The sequence below is a fragment of the Amphiura filiformis genome, unplaced genomic scaffold (genome assembly GCF_039555335.1).
Source record: "Amphiura filiformis unplaced genomic scaffold, Afil_fr2py scaffold_594, whole genome shotgun sequence".
Lineage (NCBI taxonomy): Eukaryota > Metazoa > Echinodermata > Ophiuroidea > Amphilepidida > Amphiuridae > Amphiura > Amphiura filiformis.
In genome coordinates, this window is record NW_027306058.1 from 1,012,464 (window position 1) to 1,033,232 (window position 20,769).

The window sequence follows — 20,769 nt, forward strand, 5'->3', positions numbered from 1 at the left end:
TATAAACTAGCCCTTAGACAGTTTCTAACAGATTCCTCTCTTCATGAAAGCCATCAATAGCAGTCTGACCATACGATAAAGAATCATCTGGTAACGGGCTCTTATAAACTAGCCTTTTAGACAGTTTCCAAAGGATCCACTCTTCATGAAAACAATCAGGAGCAGTCTGACCATACGATAAAGAATTATCTGACATCGGACTATAATAATATATCCTTTTGACAGTTACCAAAAGATTTCTCTCTTCGTGAAAGTATAGCACTCTGACCATAAGATAAAGAATCATCTTACTATCATCATCGGACTTCTATAAACTAGCCCTTAGACAGTTTCCAAAGATTCCTCTCTTCATGAAAGCCATCATTAGCAGTCTGACCATACGATAAAGAATCATATGGCAATGGGCTATTATAAACTAGTCCTTAGACAGTTTCCAAAGATTCCTCTCTTCATGTAAACAATCAAAAGCAGTCTGACCACAAGATAATATCATCTGACATCGGACTATTATAAACTAGCCCTTAGACAGTTTCTAACTGATTCCACTCTTCATGAAAGCCATCAATAGCAGTCTGACCATACGATAAAGAATCATCTGGTAACGGGCTCTTATAAACTAGCCTTTTAGACAGTTTCAAAGGATCCACTCTTCATGAAAACAATCAGGAGCAGTCTGACCATACGATAAAGAATTATCTGACATCGGACTATAATAATATATCCTTTTGACAGTTACCAAAAGATTTCTCTCTTCGTGAAAGTATAGCACTCTGACCATAAGATAAAGAATCATCTTACTATCATCATCGGACTTCTATAAACTAGCCCTTAGACAGTTTCCAAAGATTCCTCTCTTCATGAAAGCCATCATTAGCAGTCTGACCATACGATAAAGAATCATATGGCAATGGGCTATTATAAACTAGTCCTTAGACAGTTTCCAAAGATTCCTCTCTTCATGTAAACAATCAAAAGCAGTCTGACCACAAGATAATATCATCTGACATCGGACTATTATAAACTAGCCCTTAGACAGTTTCTAACAGATTCCTCTCTTCATGAAAGCCATCAATAGCAGTCTGACCATACGATAAAGAATCATCTGGTAACGGGCTCTTATAAACTAGCCTTTTAGACAGTTTCCAAAGGATCCACTCTTCATGAAAACAATCAGGAGCAGTCTGACCATACGATAAAGAATTATCTGACATCGGACTATAATAATATATCCTTTTGACAGTTACCAAAAGATTTCTCTCTTCGTGAAAGTATAGCACTCTGACCATAAGATAAAGAATCATCTTACTATCATCATCGGACTTCTATAAACTAGCCCTTAGACAGTTTCCAAAGATTCCTCTCTTCATGAAAGCCATCATTAGCAGTCTGACCATACGATAAAGAATCATATGGCAATGGGCTATTATAAACTAGTCCTTAGACAGTTTCCAAAGATTCCTCTCTTCATGTAAACAATCAAAAGCAGTCTGACCACAAGATAATATCATCTGACATCGGACTATTATAAACTAGCCCTTAGACAGTTTCTAACAGATTCCTCTCTTCATGAAAGCCATCAATAGCAGTCTGACCATACGATAAAGAATCATCTGGTAACGGGCTCTTATAAACTAGCCTTTTAGACAGTTTCCAAAGGATCCACTCTTCATGAAAACAATCAGGAGCAGTCTGACCATACGATAAAGAATTATCTGACATCGGACTATAATAATATATCCTTTTGACAGTTACCAAAAGATTTCTCTCTTCGTGAAAGTATAGCACTCTGACCATAAGATAAAGAATCATCTTACTATCATCATCGGACTTCTATAAACTAGCCCTTAGACAGTTTCCAAAGATTCCTCTCTTCATGAAAGCCATCATTAGCAGTCTGACCATACGATAAAGAATCATATGGCAATGGGCTATTATAAACTAGTCCTTAGACAGTTTCCAAAGATTCCTCTCTTCATGTAAACAATCAAAAGCAGTCTGACCACAAGATAATATCATCTGACATCGGACTATTATAAACTAGCCCTTAGACAGTTTCTAACAGATTCCTCTCTTCATGAAAGCCATCAATAGCAGTCTGACCATACGATAAAGAATCATCTGGTAACGGGCTCTTATAAACTAGTCCTTAGACAGTTTCCAGCAGATTTCTCTATTCATGAAAACAATCACTGGCAGTGTGTCCATACGATAAAGCATCATCTGGCATCGGACTATTATAATATAGCTTTTTGACAGTTTCCGAAAGATTCCTCTCTTCGTGAAAGTATAGCACTCTGACCATAAGATCAAGAATCCATTTACTATCATCGGACTTTTATAAACTAGCCCTTAAGACAAATTCCAAAGATTCCTCTCTTCATGAAAGCCATCACTAGCAGTCTGACCATACGATGAAGAATTATCTGGCAACGGGCTATTGTAAATAAGTCCTTAGACAGTTTCCAAAGGATCCTCTCTTCATGAAAGCAATCAAGAGCAGTCTGACCACAAGATAATACCATCTGACATCGCATCGGACTATTATAAACTAGCCCTTAGACCATGTAGACAGTTTCCAAAGATTCCTCTCTTATCCATCACTAACAGTCTGACCATACGATAAAGAATCATCTGGCAACGGGCTATCATAAACTAAACTAGTCTTTTATACAGTTTCCAAAGATTCCTCTCTTCATGAAAACAATCAAGAGCAGTCTGGCCACAAGATAAACCATCATCTGACTCAGACTATTATAATATATCCTTTTGAATAAAAGATTCCTCTCTTCGTGAAAGTATAGCACTCTGATCATAAAGATGAGGAATCATCTTGCTATCATCATCGGACTTTTATAAACTACAACCTTGGCGGAAATTCGTTGCCACACCAGCACGTGCTGGTGTTAAAATAAAGCAATCGCCAGAGCTAAATATGTCACAGTACCGCATTATCTTTGTATAATAGTTGCAAAAATGCATGCACACTCAATTTAGACCCTCCCCTTCCCCATCCCGCATCTTTCAATGTTGGGAGACTGAAATGTAGACATGATGACGATTTTGTCCAAATCAACATTGCAATAGGGGGGCAGGGATGGATGTTGGCCAATTAATGCTTTGGTGTGGAAACCTTTTCCGCCAAGATTGTAGCCCTTAGACAGTTTCCAAATATTTCTCTCTTCATGAAAACCATCATTAGCAGTCTGACCATACGATAAAGAATCATATGGCAACGGGCTATCATAAACTAGCCCTTAGACAGTTTCCAAAGATTCCTCTCTTCATAAAAACAATCAAGAGCAGTCTGGCCACAAGATAGAGCATCATCTGACATTGGACTATTATAATCATGATAATAATCCTTTTGAATAAAAGATTCCTCTCTTCGTGAAAGTATAGCACTCTGACCATAAGATAAAGAATCATCATACTATCATCATCGGACTTTTATAAACTAGCCCTTAAGACAGATTCCAAAGATTCCTCTCTTCATGAAAGCCATCAATAGCTGTCTGACCATACGATAAAGAATCATCTGGTAACGGGCTCTTATAAACTACCCTTTTATACAGTTTCCAATAGATTTCTCTCTTCATGAAAACAATCACTGGCAGTGTGTCCATACGATAAAGCATCATCTGGTGTTCTTGGTGCTTCTGTTGGCGAGTCCTCCACTCTTCCACCTTCCATTATCGGACCAGGTATTCTGCTCCCCATTAGAGGATCTATCATTGTATCTGGTCTTTCTGGAGGAACAGGCACTGCTGTAGCTGTTGCTGATGTAGCTTGAGCGGTTGATTGGCTGTTGGCTGATAAGGGAGGTGCATAAGCTTGGGCTAGTTGTGCTGCTGGTATCATGGTGTGCGCTGGAAGAAGGATATGCTGTGATTGGAATTGGTTGTGGGCCATGATGGGAACACCGGAAGCCATCACTGTATGGATGAAAAAGAAAATTATTATTTTCATGGTGGAATTTTAGAGTTGGTGGGCTACTTTTTCTGTAAGGAAAATGGTTACTCTTTGTAGACCCACAGGTTTTTTTTTATTTGGGAGGGGCTTCAGGGACGTACGTTTTCCGGTTTTTTTTAAACAGATTTCCGTTATCCGCAATCCGGATTTTTCAAGAGCTTATATGGACTGGCACCAGATTGCATCATCTTGCCTCACACTGTACAGTCAGTCACGTGCTGGACTTTGCTCATCGTCAGACGCACACGCCTTACAGATCCCACGTTTTCTCGACAACTCGTTAATCTCTCAACTCTACCGCCGATAAATGGTTTTTTTTTGGTTTTTTTTTTTTTTTTTTTAATTTTTTTGTTTTTTTTGTTTCTTTGCTCCCAGTATCAGGTTTATGAAATAAATTATCCATCAGTAACCGTACTTCAAGCTCATTACATAGTTTTAAAAAGCGTGTCAAAACACATCTCTTGCAATCTGAGACGAAAATACCTTCACTATAAATTCAATATAACAGGGATGTAGTGCTAATTTTCATGCCCCCTCCAGTGAACATATGCCTCATCATATCCAGGAAAATGTGCATGAGGTGTTATGTCACTGAAGTAAGTTGAATCATTTCAAAGCTTATAGTCGTCAATGTCAGAATGGTCCAGATTCTTGTGACACAATTTACTGTGTCCTCCTTGTCCTAATAGCCCAATAGGCTCATAGGCTGCAAACTCGGACGCACATTACTAACCGTGTACCCCTTGTCCTGCAGGGACCATCAGGCTCATAGGCTGATAACTAGTAACACACATTACTAACCTTCTCCCCCTTGTCCTGCAGGAACCATTAGGCTCACAGGCTGAAAACTAGTGACACACATTACTAACCTTCTCCCCCTTGTCCTGCAGGGACCATTAGGCTCACAGGCTGAAAACTAGTGACACACATTACTAACCTTGTACCCCTGGTCATACAGGGACCATTAGGCTCATAGGCTGATAACTAGTGACACACATTACTAACCTTGTCCCCATTGTCCTGCAGGGACCATCAGGCTCATAGGCTGATAACTAGTGACACACATTACTAACCTTCTCCCCCTTGTCCTGCAGGGACCATTAGGCTCATAGGCTGCAAACTCGGACGCACATTACTAACCCTGTCCCCCTTGTCCTACAGGGACCATTAGGCTCACAGGCTGATAACTAGTGACACGCATTACTAACCTTCTCCCCCTTGTCCTACAGGGACCATCAGGCTCATAGGCTGATAACTAGTAACACACATTACTAACCTTGTCCCCATTGTCCTACAGGGACCATTAGGCTCATAGGCTGATAACTAGTGACACACATTACTAACCTTGTACCCCTTGTCATACAGGGACCATTAGGCTCATAGGCTGATAACTAGTGACACACATTACTAACCTTGTCCCCTTGTCCTACAGGGACCATCAGGCTCATAGGCTGATAACTAGTGACACACATTACTAACCTTGTCCCCCTTGTCCTACAGGGACCATCAGGCTCATAGGCTGATAACTAGTGACTCACATTACTAACCTTCTCCCCCTTGTCCTACAGGGACCATTAGGCTCACAGGCGGATAACTAGTGACACACATTACTAACCTTGTCCCCATTGTCCTACAGGGACCATTAGGCTCATAGGCTGATAACTAGTGACTCACATTACTAACCTTGTCCCCCTTGTCCTACAGGGACCATCAGGCTCATAAGCTGATAACTAGTGACACACATTACTAACCTTGTACCCCTTGTCATACAGGGACCATCAGGCTCATAGGCTGATAACTAGTGACTCACATTACTAACATTGTACCCCTTGTCATACAGGGACCATTAGGCTCATAGGCTGATAACTAGTGACACACATTACTAACCTTGTCCCCCTTGTCCTACGGGAACCATCAGGCTAACAGGTTGATAACTAGTGGGGTGAAATTGGTAACCACCCACTGATAACAACTGACAAGTGCCATTCTGTGGAAAGTACTGAACCTGATCAAAAAAAGAAAACACTATCAAATTGACAAGTTATGTCACTGTAAAATGATTTAAGGTGAGTCAATTCTGAACTTGTTATTTACCCACAAGATGGTTGGAAATGATGTCACACTGACGACGCAGAGCAAAATTATCCATCTAATGATTACTTTATTTGGTAATTTAGGTTTAGTGTCTTTAATATATTGCTTTTGTTTAAGGGTAGATAACGTATTGATGGTCGAATCAGCCAAAAAAAGTGGATTTCCATTATCTAAATCAATATATTATTGAAAAATAACACTTTGATATTTTGCAAAAGTTCATTCTACAAATAATGTAGGCCTACTTTGAAAACTTGCTTGATTTATTGTTGTTAATGGGTCATATACGTTTTAAAAAAGTGTTGTTGTTTCAGCCCTCTTTACAACATAACTCAAGAACCACAGGACTTACAAAAGTATTATTTTCTATGATATTTAAATTCTTCTACACACTCGCTATGAAATGATCAATGCAATTTTTGCCAAAGCTCACTACCATTCGCAAGATGCTGTGAACTACCAAATCGCAACAGTTTAAAATAGTTGCTAACTTTAAGTGTACGGATACATTTTGAGCGCATTATATATGGTCGAATCCAACCAAAAGTGTACACGGCATGTTCAGGGCCATAACTTAAAAGTATTAATCAATTGGCATTCGTTTTTGTATTGTGTTTATTCGCCTTGATCATACGCTTCGCGCCATATATAATAAGACCCCCTTCTGTGAAAAACTTAGACACAGAAACCCCAAAACATGCTATTTTTACCCATTTTTTCAAAATATTTCTTAAAGTATTTTTAAAAACATCTAAATCAGTTATGAAAAGAAGTCATTGGATTGAATCTAAATTGATTTCCTGAAAGGTGTGTATTCAAAGATTGCCTGTTCAATTTTTCACATATTTGTACATAATTATGATTTTTTTGTGATAATTTTTTGAGTGGTATTTTTTTACATTACCTACGAATACAATTTTTCATAGCACTAGATATATCTTTAAAAATGGAAATCACTAATAAATGCGCAATTGATACAAGCTTTGATATGTCCAATACTGAAATGCATTGCATTCGGACATCTTTATTATTGTGTTTAGCTGCCAGATATTCTAAATGGCACAAAGGTAGGTTTGGTAAAAAATATGCATTACCTCCGAATACATGTTAAAAGCTGTGCCATTTCCACAAAGTGAGAGAATAGTAAACAATAGTTAAGCAATAGGTGCAGGGTAATACACTCTTTATTTCTACCAAGTTTCAATAACCTGCGTTTAAATATTTCTGAGATGTCAACAATAAAAGCAAGTATTCGTAGGTAAATTTCGGTAACCGAATGTTACCTACGAATACACTTTGACATCATGACAGTATTGTGAAACACCGCCATTCATGCCAATGCCCATATTGGTACATAACGAAGGCCTGTATGTTTGCTATCAAATCATATGTCAATGAAAGTTGTGAATTCTCATACATGCCCACCATGCAAAACTGAATACGGCTTAATTGGTGAAAAATATGTACTGAAATAGACGACGGTCTGGTCATTTGAAAGAAAAATCAGATTCAAAGAAGATTAGAAGGGATAAATACTTGGATTTGTCAACTGTCATGTGTGCTTCATTTTAAATGTTTACCGACCTTCTGGTTTCTGAGTAATTTGTGTCCAAATTGATTTATTCGAAGGTAACTTTTGACGTTTTCGCTAAGGTTACCTACGAATACCATGGAAAAAACGACTGTTCTCATTGTCTCATGATCTAGACAACACATTGATGGACCCTGGTATAAAGCTAATTGTAGTTGCCCTCAAACGAAAGGCCACAAGGCGTAACTGACTCCAAGATGGACTTCACAAGTCTGCAATAACGGTTTTAAGCGATTTGTGTGCAATTAAGCAAATTAAAGTCACTTTAGTGCCTTTGTTTCTTACTTCAATCCTCTTTCAACCGCTGTGAACCGGCATTATTAATACATGATAGGGTCTAAAGTATCAATAAACGCACATAAAGAAAATAATACATTCAAAGTGCTTTATAAAATGAAGTTTTGATTGCGATATCCACCAAAAGTCTAATTCTTACCTACAAATACTGAAATGTTACTTACGAATACAGCATAATACATGACATGTGTAATGAAGTGTCCCTACCAATGAAAATTAATTGTCAAAAACTTTAAGCGGTACCCCAGGACACTATTATTACCCATATACGGATTCATTCAACAATTATTTATTATGTAAAATTGCTGATTTACTACTTGTATATCAAAATGAAGTGGTCAAAATCTTGCTAAAAGCATCAACAATTTTTGATCTAAGGTAAAAGCATTTATTCATTTGGACGTACCATCTGAAAGAGATCTAAAAAATACCATTTTATTAATTCATTACCATAATAGCAAAATTTAAACCTATAAACCCAATACAGATATTGTTAAATCGCTCATGTTACCTACGAATACCCGGGTTTCTTCACCTTTTCATTGTATAAAGCGTTAGGTGTATGCGTATAATTCCTAATATTCTTGAAAACATATATCATACTCGTTCTTATACAATGTGTAAATTGATTCATACTCATTTTATAAATAAAATACAGAAACTGACCTAAACTTCATTTTCAAAAATAAACTAGCATAAATTGACTAAGATCATATTGATCTCGTTATAAAAATAAAAATAAATATTTTCTGGTCGAGTTAGCATTTTCCTGACACCCTGTGGTCTACATTACACGAAAAAAGCGTTAATGGGAATATTCCATTTGTTTTAGGTTGATTAGTATTGCGATAGTGAAAGCATCCTAGTGGTATTCGTAGGTAACATTGGGTTTTGATATCATTTTTACTATCACACGTCCTGGATTTATTTTTCAAGATTAGTAATGGCACTTTTGGTTCCTATAAGGCCAATATGTCATCAATCAATGGGCATAAGGTAACAATTGTGGAGACATTTTTATTTCGGAATTTTATTTTTGGCCCGTGGACACTTTTGGTTGGATTCGACCATATACTTCAAAATGGATTATCATTCGACCGGCCTTAATAATACAAGATTTAGGGTTATGTGGACTTACAACAGCAGGCGGTGTAGGCTGACAACATGAAAATGTCCCATAGCAAGTGAATGCAAGAGATATGATGCATAATATAAGCTGACTTAATGCTAATACTGCCATAACAGCATTGACAGAGACTCGTCCACTCTGCAAAAAGAAAGAAATTGTTTAAATATGCGCACCTTTAAAACAAGACTATAGCCTTCTAGTATCTCAGCAAACACAAAATGTCGGGTTATATAGGATATACGTTTTTCATAATATTCATAAAACATTTTTAAAAACTTGATGCAAAACATTATAACATGATGTTATTAAGTGTTAATAAAATGTTTTCGCAAAGATGTTTGCGAAAAAATATTTTTCAATAAGATTTTGACAACATTTGAATGTTGTTTTACAGTTGTTTTCTTTTTTTTTCATATAAAACGTCAGTGGCGTAGATATTTTTTGACATGGGGCGGAATTTCTTGAAGTATAGTAAATGTAGCACCATTTGGCGACACAATAAGTTTACGGTATAAATGCGCGCGAAGCGCACCAAAAAAATGGCCAAATTGAAGCTAATCAAATAATTTTGAAATACTAAAAATTTATATTTTTATTTAACAGCCCTCAAAGTAAATTTTATCAATCTAATGATATTTACTTAATTAGTTGGGAGGAAAAGCCGACGATCATTTGAAAATATTGACTTTTCGTATTAAAGATATACATTTTTCCCCAAAACACCTAAATTTTTAGATGTGTATCTCCAATATACGAAAGGTAAAAATGTTCAAATGATCGACGGCTTTTCTACCCAGCTACATACACTTTAAATACATATCAGTACATTTTACTATGAGGACTGTTTTTAAAATTGATATTTTTTATTTTACATATTAAAATATGTAAAATATGTAAAATAAAAAAATATCCATTTTTAATAATTTGCCATAAAATGTGTTTATATCGCCGACTTCAAAAAATCAAAATGATATCATCAGGTCATTCCTCGTATTCAGAATGCAATTCATTATGTCTGAAAATACTATGTAGACTTTGCTATCCGATCCCTTATAATTGAGCCGAATTGAAGTAAACGAACCATTAATTCAAGAATTACTGGCATGTGGCAAAATATACCTGACGGGCCATCGGTTTGGGGGACACATCCCCTCTTTGGCTACATCACTGTTTATTACCAGGATGATTTAAGCACTTCCCAGCATTCCACTATGTTACTTGCGGTTAGCATAGCTGTGTGAGCGAACATGACACCACTACTCGCCCACTGCATAATCGTACTGCACGTGCATGGTTTAATTTGAATTTGTACAGTTATATTTACATAAAAAACGCTGTGAAGATGCTAGTCGATTTCACATTTTATGTTATCTACAGAAGGTGTGAATTATCCTTTAAACACACATCACTTTTGTTCTGAAATCGACCAAGTAATAATGACACACGCACAATTCTAAAACAACATCTTTTGCACAGAGTTCAATGGGATTTGAAAAGTAAAGTGGCAGTTGAAACTCAAGTGATAACACCTTTCCAGTGCATGATGGGGCTTCCTTAAATCATCCTGTGGTTTGTTACTTACCCAGTCAAATTCGCAGGTGTCATAATCGTAGTTGCGGAAATCAAGTTGAGGTGCACAATACCAGCTTTCATTTGCAGCATTTACAGATGCATAAACCAGTAGCTGAAAGCACACCGCACATAGGATTATGCAGACCACGAGATAAGAAACATTCTTGAGAAAGAAGAATAAATAGAAAGTGATAGATTTGGCAATAATTGTGACAGCTGATGATATAAAAGCTATTTACATCCAGTAGCTTAGTCAATGGCAACTGAACCGTGATGTATATAGAATCGGCTTCATTATTAACTAAATGCAAACTATAGATGGTGCTATTTATCCTAAATCATATCTCTTTATTTGCAAGGGGTAGGTGATTAATACTGCCATTAAAACAGCTGGAATAGGTGAAACAAGCAACAAGGAAATTTTATAAACATATTTCATCAAACATTAAAAAAAAATTATCTGTATTAAAAGCTTGAAAGAGTAATTTCCAGTAACTAAATAGCGCCACAAATTTTGTCATTAATAGATACATTTTATATCCGGAAAAGCGATATAAATGCTATAAAAGTGAATTATTTTGTAAAAGAGGGCAAATCAAAGTTGAGAATGACTCAAAAGCATCTGTATACATTAGCATGATATCACATTTAGCTGTTTAATCCTAAAATTTGGTTGTACATGATGTTTTGTTTGAAAAACTAATAAATGATCCCATCAAACAACCGTGATGATATAAAAGCTATTTACATCCAGTAGCTTAGTCAATGGCAACTGAACTGTAAACTCGTGATACCTTTTCTATCAATTCCTTTACGACTTCTAAACTGTTGTTACCACAGAATATTCCATCAGGTATTATGTTGCTGATAGCATCAGTAATCATTTATCTAAAAGTATTACATGAAGATATCAAACTACTTCATCAACTGTCTACTGCTGATAGCAAATTACTTCATCAAGTATCCACTGTTGATATAGCTTACTACTTCATCAACTATCTACCACAGGTGCTTCTACTTCTCGAGGGCCTCTGTGGAAATCAATGCTTGCACTGATCAGGGTTTACCCTCGTTAAAGATGTCATTAAATAAAATAAATAAAAATATACTTTATCAACTATCTACTGCTGATAGACGACTACTTCAACTATTTTCTGATGTATACTTCTTCAACTATCTATCTCAGATAGCAAACTACTTCATCAATTGTATACTGTTTTAGCAAACTGCTTTATCAACTATCTACTGCTGATATAGCTTACTACTTCCTCAACTATCTACCGCAGATAGCTTCTACTTCATCAACTATCTACCGCAGATAGCAAACTACTTCATCAACTGTCTACTGCTTTTATCAAATTACTTCATCAACTATCTACTGCTGATATAGCTTACTACTTCATCAACTATCTAAGGCAGATAGCTTACTACTTCATTAACTATTACTGCTGATAGCTTACTACTTCATCAACATGATCAACTATCTACCGCAGATAGCTTACTGCTTCAATACTAACTATCAGCCATCTACTGCTGATAGCTTACTACTTCATTAACTTTCTACCGCAGACAGCTTACTACTTCATTAACTATCTGCTGCTGATAGCTTATCCACTTACCACACATAGGCTTGTCTTTTTCCAGTATGCAACCATACCTAATAACCCAGTTGGTAATGCAAACTGTAATGAAGAAGAAATAGGGATTATGATTATAATATTGCACACAAAAGTATCTTTACTACCTGCCGATTGGCCATCTGCAAATGCAAGTTTGGCCATAAATAGTTTAAAGCCTATTGGCTATTGAAATGAGCATTGCAAGATATCACCCAATCAGAAATGATGTTATATGACCAGTCTCATCCTTCCCATTTTTCTCAAAAAAGTTGAGATTTTTAATTTTAATAACACCGGAAACCTCTAGCTACATAATGTGTGTATGCAAAATATTTCTTACAGATTCATTGTTATTACCATGAAACTTAGGCCTATTACAAAAAAAAAAAAAACTTTTGCCACTCACCACAATAGCAGACCAAATTGGATTCCCTGAATAAGATGCTCTAGCTCCCAAAACAATAGCAATGATACCAAGAAGAGCCAGAAGAAAAGATAATATTATAGTTGCTATGGCAAAGCATTTCATCCCTGGTACCGGGCGCACCCCTCTGTTTGTAGGTTGCTGCGTGCTGACATAGCTCGATTCGGAGGGGTTCGAATCCTGGGTGGATGATGGAGGCTGTCCGCTTGTCATGGTTGAAAATTGTATGGAAACGTAAACCAATGCAGTTTATCTATTGTTTGGGAAGAAGAGAGATAAAATAAAAAATTTAAAAAAAGGCGTTATTTAATTATTTAATTAATTAATTAATTAATTAATTAATTAATTAATTAATTAATTAATTAATTAATTAATTAATTTATTTATTTATTTATTTATTTATTTATTTATTTATTTATTATTTAATTAATTAATAAATAATAAATAAATAAATAAATAAATAAATTAATTAATTAATTAATTAATTAATTAATTAATTAATTAATTAATTAATTAATTAATTAATTAATTAATTAATTTATTTATTTATTTATTTATTTATTTATTTATTTATTTATTTATTTATTTATTTATTTATTTCTATTTATTTATTTATTATTATTATTATTATTTTTATTATTATTATTTGGTAATTGGCAGAAAGACTATGATGCAAAGATATTGTTATAAAAAGGTTTGATCAGCTCGGATTGCGGATTAATATCTAAATATTCTATTTTGATAATTGTCTTGTGACATCACGTCAGAAGTATCACAAATTATTAAAAGGGCATTTCGTGATCCACAGCCTCATCCCCCCACTTTTCTCAAAAAAAGTTGAGATTTTTATTCCACTGGAAACCTCTGGCTACATAATGTTTATGTACAAAATATTTCTTGCAGATTGATTCGTTCAGCAAAGATATCGTGAAATTTGAATTTCGTTCTGGTATACCAGAACGAAATTACAACACATTGTCTAACTCGCAAACGCAAAATCGGAATCAACTGGAATATTTGGAATAAGCTTTTTACGTGGATATCTACTGAAAAAAATTTCATAAAAAGAGGATGATAGGATCACGGAATGCTCCTTTAATTGAAGTCCTATACTTTATCCAGGGGCGTAGCCAGCTTTCTTGGTCAGGGGGGGGGGCAAAATAAAATTTCGGGGGCACAGACGAAAAAAATTGCAGTTGCATGATACAATACATATAGAGACTGTATGTTTTCGAGCTTCCCGAAAAAAGGCCTTATTGGGATGATGTGCGCGCGTAGCGCGAAAAAAATAGTATTTTACACCATTTTCGCCCATTATCCGGCTGAAAAGGGCTTTATTGTTACCAAAAATTTTGTATTTTACACTATTTTGGCCCTTAATTTTGCTAGAAAAGGGGCTCCTTGCCCTTTTTGTTTTCCTTTGCCCTCCTGCTTTTCTCTTTCATTTTTTGTCAGAGGGGTACTTTTCCTTTCATTTTTTGTCAGGGGGGGGGGCACTCTGATTTCTGTAGAGAAATTACAGATTCGCCTTTAATACAGTGCCTTTAATTTTGCCTTTAATACAGGGCTTTCAGCTAAACCACTTGCAGGCTATGTTAGCACATCTATGCTATTACCAGGGTGAAAAAAAATGATTTTAGGAATGAACAAAATCACTGAGTGGGCCTTTAATTTCATTCCTGTTACCGGGTGCACCTCACTGTTTAACGTTTATAATATTGCTGCGGCGAATTTTGGGTGGAAGTTTTTTTTTTTTTTTTTTTTTTTTGGTAAACGTATACCAATGCAGTTTGGGAAGAAAAGAGATGCAAAAACTAAGCAAGCAAAGCTATAAAGACTGAAATAGAAGCAGACGTTAATTAAATCTAATTTCTTGATCCAAAAACAAATATTTTCACAAAATTCTTTATTCGTGATTATATAACAATTCTTTACAACCCAAAGAATTCTTAGTATGGAATATTTTTTTATAATTCAAGTCAATTTTATTGACTACATACTTCTGATTAATTGCATAATTGTCTTAAATTGAATCATATAGAATATTGACCTCGCAAATAGCCTGCAGGTACACAATATCATTTCCTTGTGCTATATGCTGCAGACGAGTTTAATCAATTTGTGGAAGACAATTTTTTTCCATTATCAGTTGATGACGTAGCAAGCTATCAAAATGCCATAACATGTTTTGTGAGGTGCATGTGTGAAAGTTGTTTTTAAGCAATCATGGGGGACGGGATGTGTCCTCCCCCCCCTAATTTTTCCATGGGCCCCCTTTAAAATCTTAATGGTACTGTAGAACAAATAAAGTAATAATTAACCTGTACAGCTTCCGCTTTAGACAGAAAAATATCGTTTTTAGGGACAAATCATGGTAAAATTGCACAATTTTGCGCGCTTCGCTCGTACTGGCCTGTCTATAAATAAGCAAAATTTACCTTCATTTGGTGCTAAAATAGGCATTGAAACCTTTTTGCGCGCTTCGGCGCAAATAGCCCAGTAAAATCGGAATAAAATATGCCCCCCCAAAAAAAAAACCAACAACAACAACAAACAATGCTTCCACCGCTACTTAGTCCTATGATCAGTGGCGTACCGTGGCCGCCCCAACCCCGGGGGCTGAAGAAAATTCAATTTTGCCGCCCCTTCCTCAACAGCCCGAAACGGTTGACCCAATTTTTTTCTCGGTCGTTTGAGTAAAGTGAAGCGCAAAAAAAAAAAAAAAAAAAAAAGGGTTTCAGGCGCTAGCGCCCTAAAAGCAGCACATTTTGATGTATAGTAGGCCTACCATTTTTTCAAAAAATGTTATGCTTTATCTAATTTTTCCGCCCTTTTTTATTTACTAATTCATTTTGCCGCCCCTTCGTTTTTGCTGCCCCTTGTTTTCCGCCGCCCCTTCATTTTGGCCGCCCCTGCTTTTACCCCGGGGCTGGCCCCCAAAGCCCCCCAAAAAAAAAAAAACGCGCATGATATTGATGATTGCAAGCATCATTAATCTATAGGTGAAATGACACTTCACGCTAATTATTAAAAATTATGAAATGCTGATATTTACTTTTTTGTTTTTGTGGCCTCTTATTAATACAGCTCTGTTATGATTGATCATTAGGACAGCAGCTGCAATGTTTGTTTCGTTCAGTCGTTGACATTTATCTGCATTGACGGATATCGGATGAAATATTGATATTTTTAATGTTATTATTACCACTTTTAAAAATACACTTAACGTGTATGTAGCTGGAATGAAAAGCCGACCATCATTTGAAAAATTTGACCTTTCCTATTGAAGATATATACATTTTCCCCCAAAAGACCTAACATTTGTATGTATTTTGGAAACTGTTAGGACTGTTAAATGTCAAAAATATTAATTTTTAATATTTCGCCATATAATGTGTATTATCGCGAATCTCAAAAAATCAACATTTATTTAATATCAGATACACATTCCTCGTAGTCAGAATGCATTATCATTATTAACTGTACTCAGAAAGTAAAAAACCTTTTTGACATTATTCGCAAAAGGTCAGAAAAGGTTGCCAGAAAACGTTTAAATGTCGGGTTATACAAAGGCTACGTATAAAACGTTTTCATAACACTTAAAAACATTTTTTGAAAACTTATTGCAAAATATTCTAACATAATGTTGTTTAAGGGATCTGGAATGAGCGTTTTGAGCGTTTCGACAGTATTTTTTGTGGGACATAAGAGAATGTCTTTCGGATATCAAATAATTTTCATTTTTTGAAATTTCACGATATAATACAAATTAATAAAATTTGATATTTTTCACATTTTTGATATATAACAGTCCTCGAAGTAAATTTTATAAATCTAATGATATATTCTTAAAGTGTATGTATGTATACGAAAGGTCAAAATGATTTTCAATTGATCGTCGGCTTTTCATCCCACCTACATACACTTTAAGTATAAATCATCAGATTTATAAAGTTTACTTCGAGTATTACATTGCGAATGTCAAAAAATCAAAATTATTTGATATCAGAAAGATATTCTTCGTATTCAGAATGCAATTCGATATGTCTGATGTGCTCTAATCTCCCACAATAAATAGGCCTACTGTCCAAACGTTCATACCCCATCCCTTAAATATTGACAAATTATTTGACAACTTGAAAAAACGTTTGCAAAAATAATTTACAATAACATTCGAACAGTATTTTTTAAATGTTTTTGAAGTGTATTTTCATACGAAACATTTTAAAACGTGACTTTTATAAAATCCGACATTTAATGTTATTTTAATATATTTAAAAAAATGTTTAATTACCAAAACCAAAACCTAAAACAATTTTAAAATGTTTTGTGTTTGCTGTGGTATTAATACCGTACTCAGTTAGATCTATATTAACTCTCGACTGCTGACGACAAGCTTCAATTTGTTTTAAGATTACAAAAAATCAGAAATGTAAACATGACCATATTCGGAATTAGCATGGAAAATGCATTAAAATGAGTAAAAGCAAGCCTAGCATTGGTTCAGTGATTCTAAAGATAGCTCTTGATTTTTTGAGAAAATGTCTCAAGAATTGGATTTTTAGCACACAGAGTATTAAACCCAATTAATTCTGAATAGCATTAACCTTCCGTATGTTGAAGTATAATGATGAGATTGCAGAGATCTGGTAATCGTATCATACCGTAACAGAATTATAATTATTGTAAGCAATAGCTTATGATACTGATAGTGATATGTATGCAACGGGCAAGGGGTAGTGTTACGTATTTTAATAGACGTTTGCTTTCTACCGTAGACAGCATATTGGAATAATATTGTACATCAATGGTGAATATAAAATAATGAAATTTATTTCAGAGAATATTATATACAACTAGGTTTAGTGAGCTAGTGGTATAAATAATTATGCATAAGGACGTGGATGATCAGAAAAGGGGTTACTGATTTCTAAAAATAATCGGAAATGTTGAATTATATTAATTATTTTATATAAATGAAATTGCAATGAAATACAAAATTTACCCATTGCACCAGGCCTCAAATTGTTTTTGTTTACCTATTGCACCAGGCCTCAAATTGGTTTTTTTTAACATGATGATTTTTAAGCTGAAGTTAGCAGATTTTTATACGAATTATTTAAACAGATTACACATTCATTGGGAAATTCAGTGATTAATAATGTAATTAATATCAGTTTGTTTAAATATTGATATTTAATTACTGATTTTTTTATAGCATCATACGAATGTATTGTAACTATAATAGTTCGGTACTAGGCAAATAGACCATTTAATATAGTGACTAAATTAATTGTTTAAAACTAGAACGTATATGTTAACATGGTTAACCTATATATATATTTGTGACGTGTCATGTCAAAAGGAGACACTTTTGGGCAGGTTATCAATTTTGAGGTTTTTACAGAGCTTAAATATAGAGATATTTTGCCCCACAATGCCGTTTTCCCCGATGAAATCGGACATTCCTAAGCGAAGATATTGAGTTGGTAAGTTGTGGTATTATAAAATTAGAAATTGAGATATCGGCCTTTAAAAATATTATTGACAATGTTGAGAGTAGGATTTACCTTGAAAAATGTCTCAAAAAATACAAGATGCCAGTTTTATTCTGGTCTGAAACTATCAGACAATATTTTTAACATTAATAACATCACAAATTCGCAACAAATCCAAATTGTGAAAAAATCACCCCCGGGCAGATTTTTGGCTATTTCTCCATTTACGATCCTGCCCAAAAGTGTCTCCTTTTGACATGACACGTCACATTTGTCTCAGATCTTACCCATGCATGTACTTGCACTAGCCTATTAACATAGACATCTGCATACTGTCATGTCAAACGTGTTCAGTGTGTTCATAGCTATAGCATGCACTCCGGGACTTGTATAACATTATCTTGTATAACATGTATAACATTATCTTGAAACACTATGAAACACAAACTATGCTCAGTTCTTTAAATGCTATCTATCATAGATAGCATTCAATTTTGCTCGGGGACTTTCGCAATATTACTCTAACATTATCTAATAAAGGCCAACTATGATTAATATGAACACAAACTACAACACGCGTGTTCAATATTCTTAATGCTATCTACCATAGATAGCATTCAATTTTGCCCGGGACTTTCGCAATATTAAAATGCCTCTGACATTATCTACTAACGTGCGACTATACACAAACTGTATATTTATGTTCAATACGCTTAATGCTATCTACCGTAGATAGCATGCAAGTGTGCCCTGGGACCTGCACAACTAATTTAGTAATGCATGGCTCTACTATATACAGATATAGCTTACACTTACTTGAACAACGTCGCCTGCATTTCACTCGTCCGTTCACCAAGATTATTTTCTTATAAGCTTTTCATCACATGTACAAACCGCCATGTAACACATCCTATACTGACGATAGCATTCGTAAATGTTGTCAGATATTTAGTCGCTTAGTATACACACCTCACTGACTCAGCTAGCTTAAGCTGCGAGATGCCTGTTTTAAATTAACCCTTCTTATAATTTTATAATTTTGACCTCTCAACGCATGCACACGTTCACGTGCTTTATACATGCATCCACGTTATATACCCTGCTTATATCCATTGGCTATACCCCTGTGGTGAATTTGTGACTATTTGTGCATTTTTCTCAAAAAATAATAACACACTGGTAGCAAAAGTTATGTATATTATTGGGGCAAGGAATCCAATTACTACATTGAAATTTCAGTGACTCAAGACAAGCGGTTCAGTATATATGATAGGAAATGAGGTACATACTAGCGGTACCTTATTTCTAATCATAAATAAAGAACCGCTTGTCGTGGGTCACTGAAATTTCAGTGTAGTAATTGGATTCCTTGCCCCTATAATAAACATAACTTTTGTTACCAGTGTGTCATTAGTTTTTGAGAAAAATGCAAAAATAGACTCATAGAAAAATGGTTCTAAGTATAGAACCTAAAATCATGGTTCTTGAGCTCTCCTGTATAAGAATGGTTCTGGAAAGGCTAGAATAAACCATTTTAAACCTGAAAAAAGGTTATGGAAAAGACAGAAAGAACCATTATTGGGTTTTACCAATATCATAGAACCCATTTCTCCTGAGCTGGCTTGTATGTACACCCTATAGAAACCTTTGTCTAAGAGTGTATATTGTTTATGGTGTTTAGGCATATAAACATATCGGTACTTTTAGATGCACTTTTAGCACGCAATTTATGGACAAAAACAAAAAGTGGGACTTTTTTCTTTCTTGACACAATTTCATTCCCACGTATACTTATATCACAAACACTCCCCCCCCCACCCACTTTGTTCACGCGAAGCAAGCTGCTTCATAGTGCTTCATTTTGCTACTATATACGTGAAGAGTTAAACTTGAAGCAATCACAGAAGATTTTAGACTGGCCCCCAGTCTCGGTTCGGTCCCATCTCTAGATAATGTACATGTGACAATAAATAATTACATAATGGAGTCCTGTAACCCCCCCCCCTTATTTTCCTCAATGCCAAAAATCCATTCCTCTTCATCCACAAATTGACGCCACTGATTACACACACGGTCAACCATGCAGCAATATAGAAATATACTCGTATTATAAGTGAACGTCCATTGAGCGCTTTTAATGCTATGTAATCTACATTACCAGTCGTTCTCCATGGACCCGAGGGAGGGTCTAAGAAGATTTCAGTTTTCAACTATAAAACATCATCATCTAATTTCTATGAAACAGGGAGGTTACTGGTTTCTAAACATAATTATCATGTTCAAGAATATGGACTAAGTTTTAGTTGGCAGCCGGGTTATCAGTAAACATGGTATAAGAGTCTGACATCTGAAAAATTATATAAAAATAAAGATATGGTTATCCAAAATCTCAAGGAAAACGTAGAATCAAAAGTTTCAGTTTGCTCCATTGCATGCTCTATTGATTTATACACGTTTAAACAAGAGAAATAGCGCCGTGCTTTCCATTGATTAGAATGCAACTTTTGATTTCGTTCATTCCTTGAGTTTTAGATCACCATTACTTTAATTCTTAACCGAGTTCAACAAATGAGGTC

At 35.2% G+C, this 20,769-nt stretch overlaps 1 protein-coding gene across 1 annotated transcript; it reads right to left on the bottom strand.

Annotated features, from left to right (window-relative positions):
- Positions 1-677: 677 nt before the first annotated feature.
- Positions 678-19,204, bottom strand: LOC140145696 (uncharacterized). Its single transcript, XM_072167381.1, has 7 exons — positions 19,010-19,204; positions 12,678-12,948; positions 12,272-12,334; positions 10,663-10,815; positions 9,090-9,218; positions 5,857-5,974; positions 678-3,932 (listed from the first exon to the last, which is right to left on the bottom strand). The coding sequence occupies exons 2-7, from the start codon at positions 12,906-12,908 to the stop codon at positions 3,565-3,567; spliced, it is 1,062 nt and encodes a 353-aa protein (XP_072023482.1). The 5' UTR covers positions 12,909-12,948; positions 19,010-19,204; the 3' UTR covers positions 678-3,564.
- Between the last annotated feature and the right edge of the window lie 1,565 nt (positions 19,205-20,769).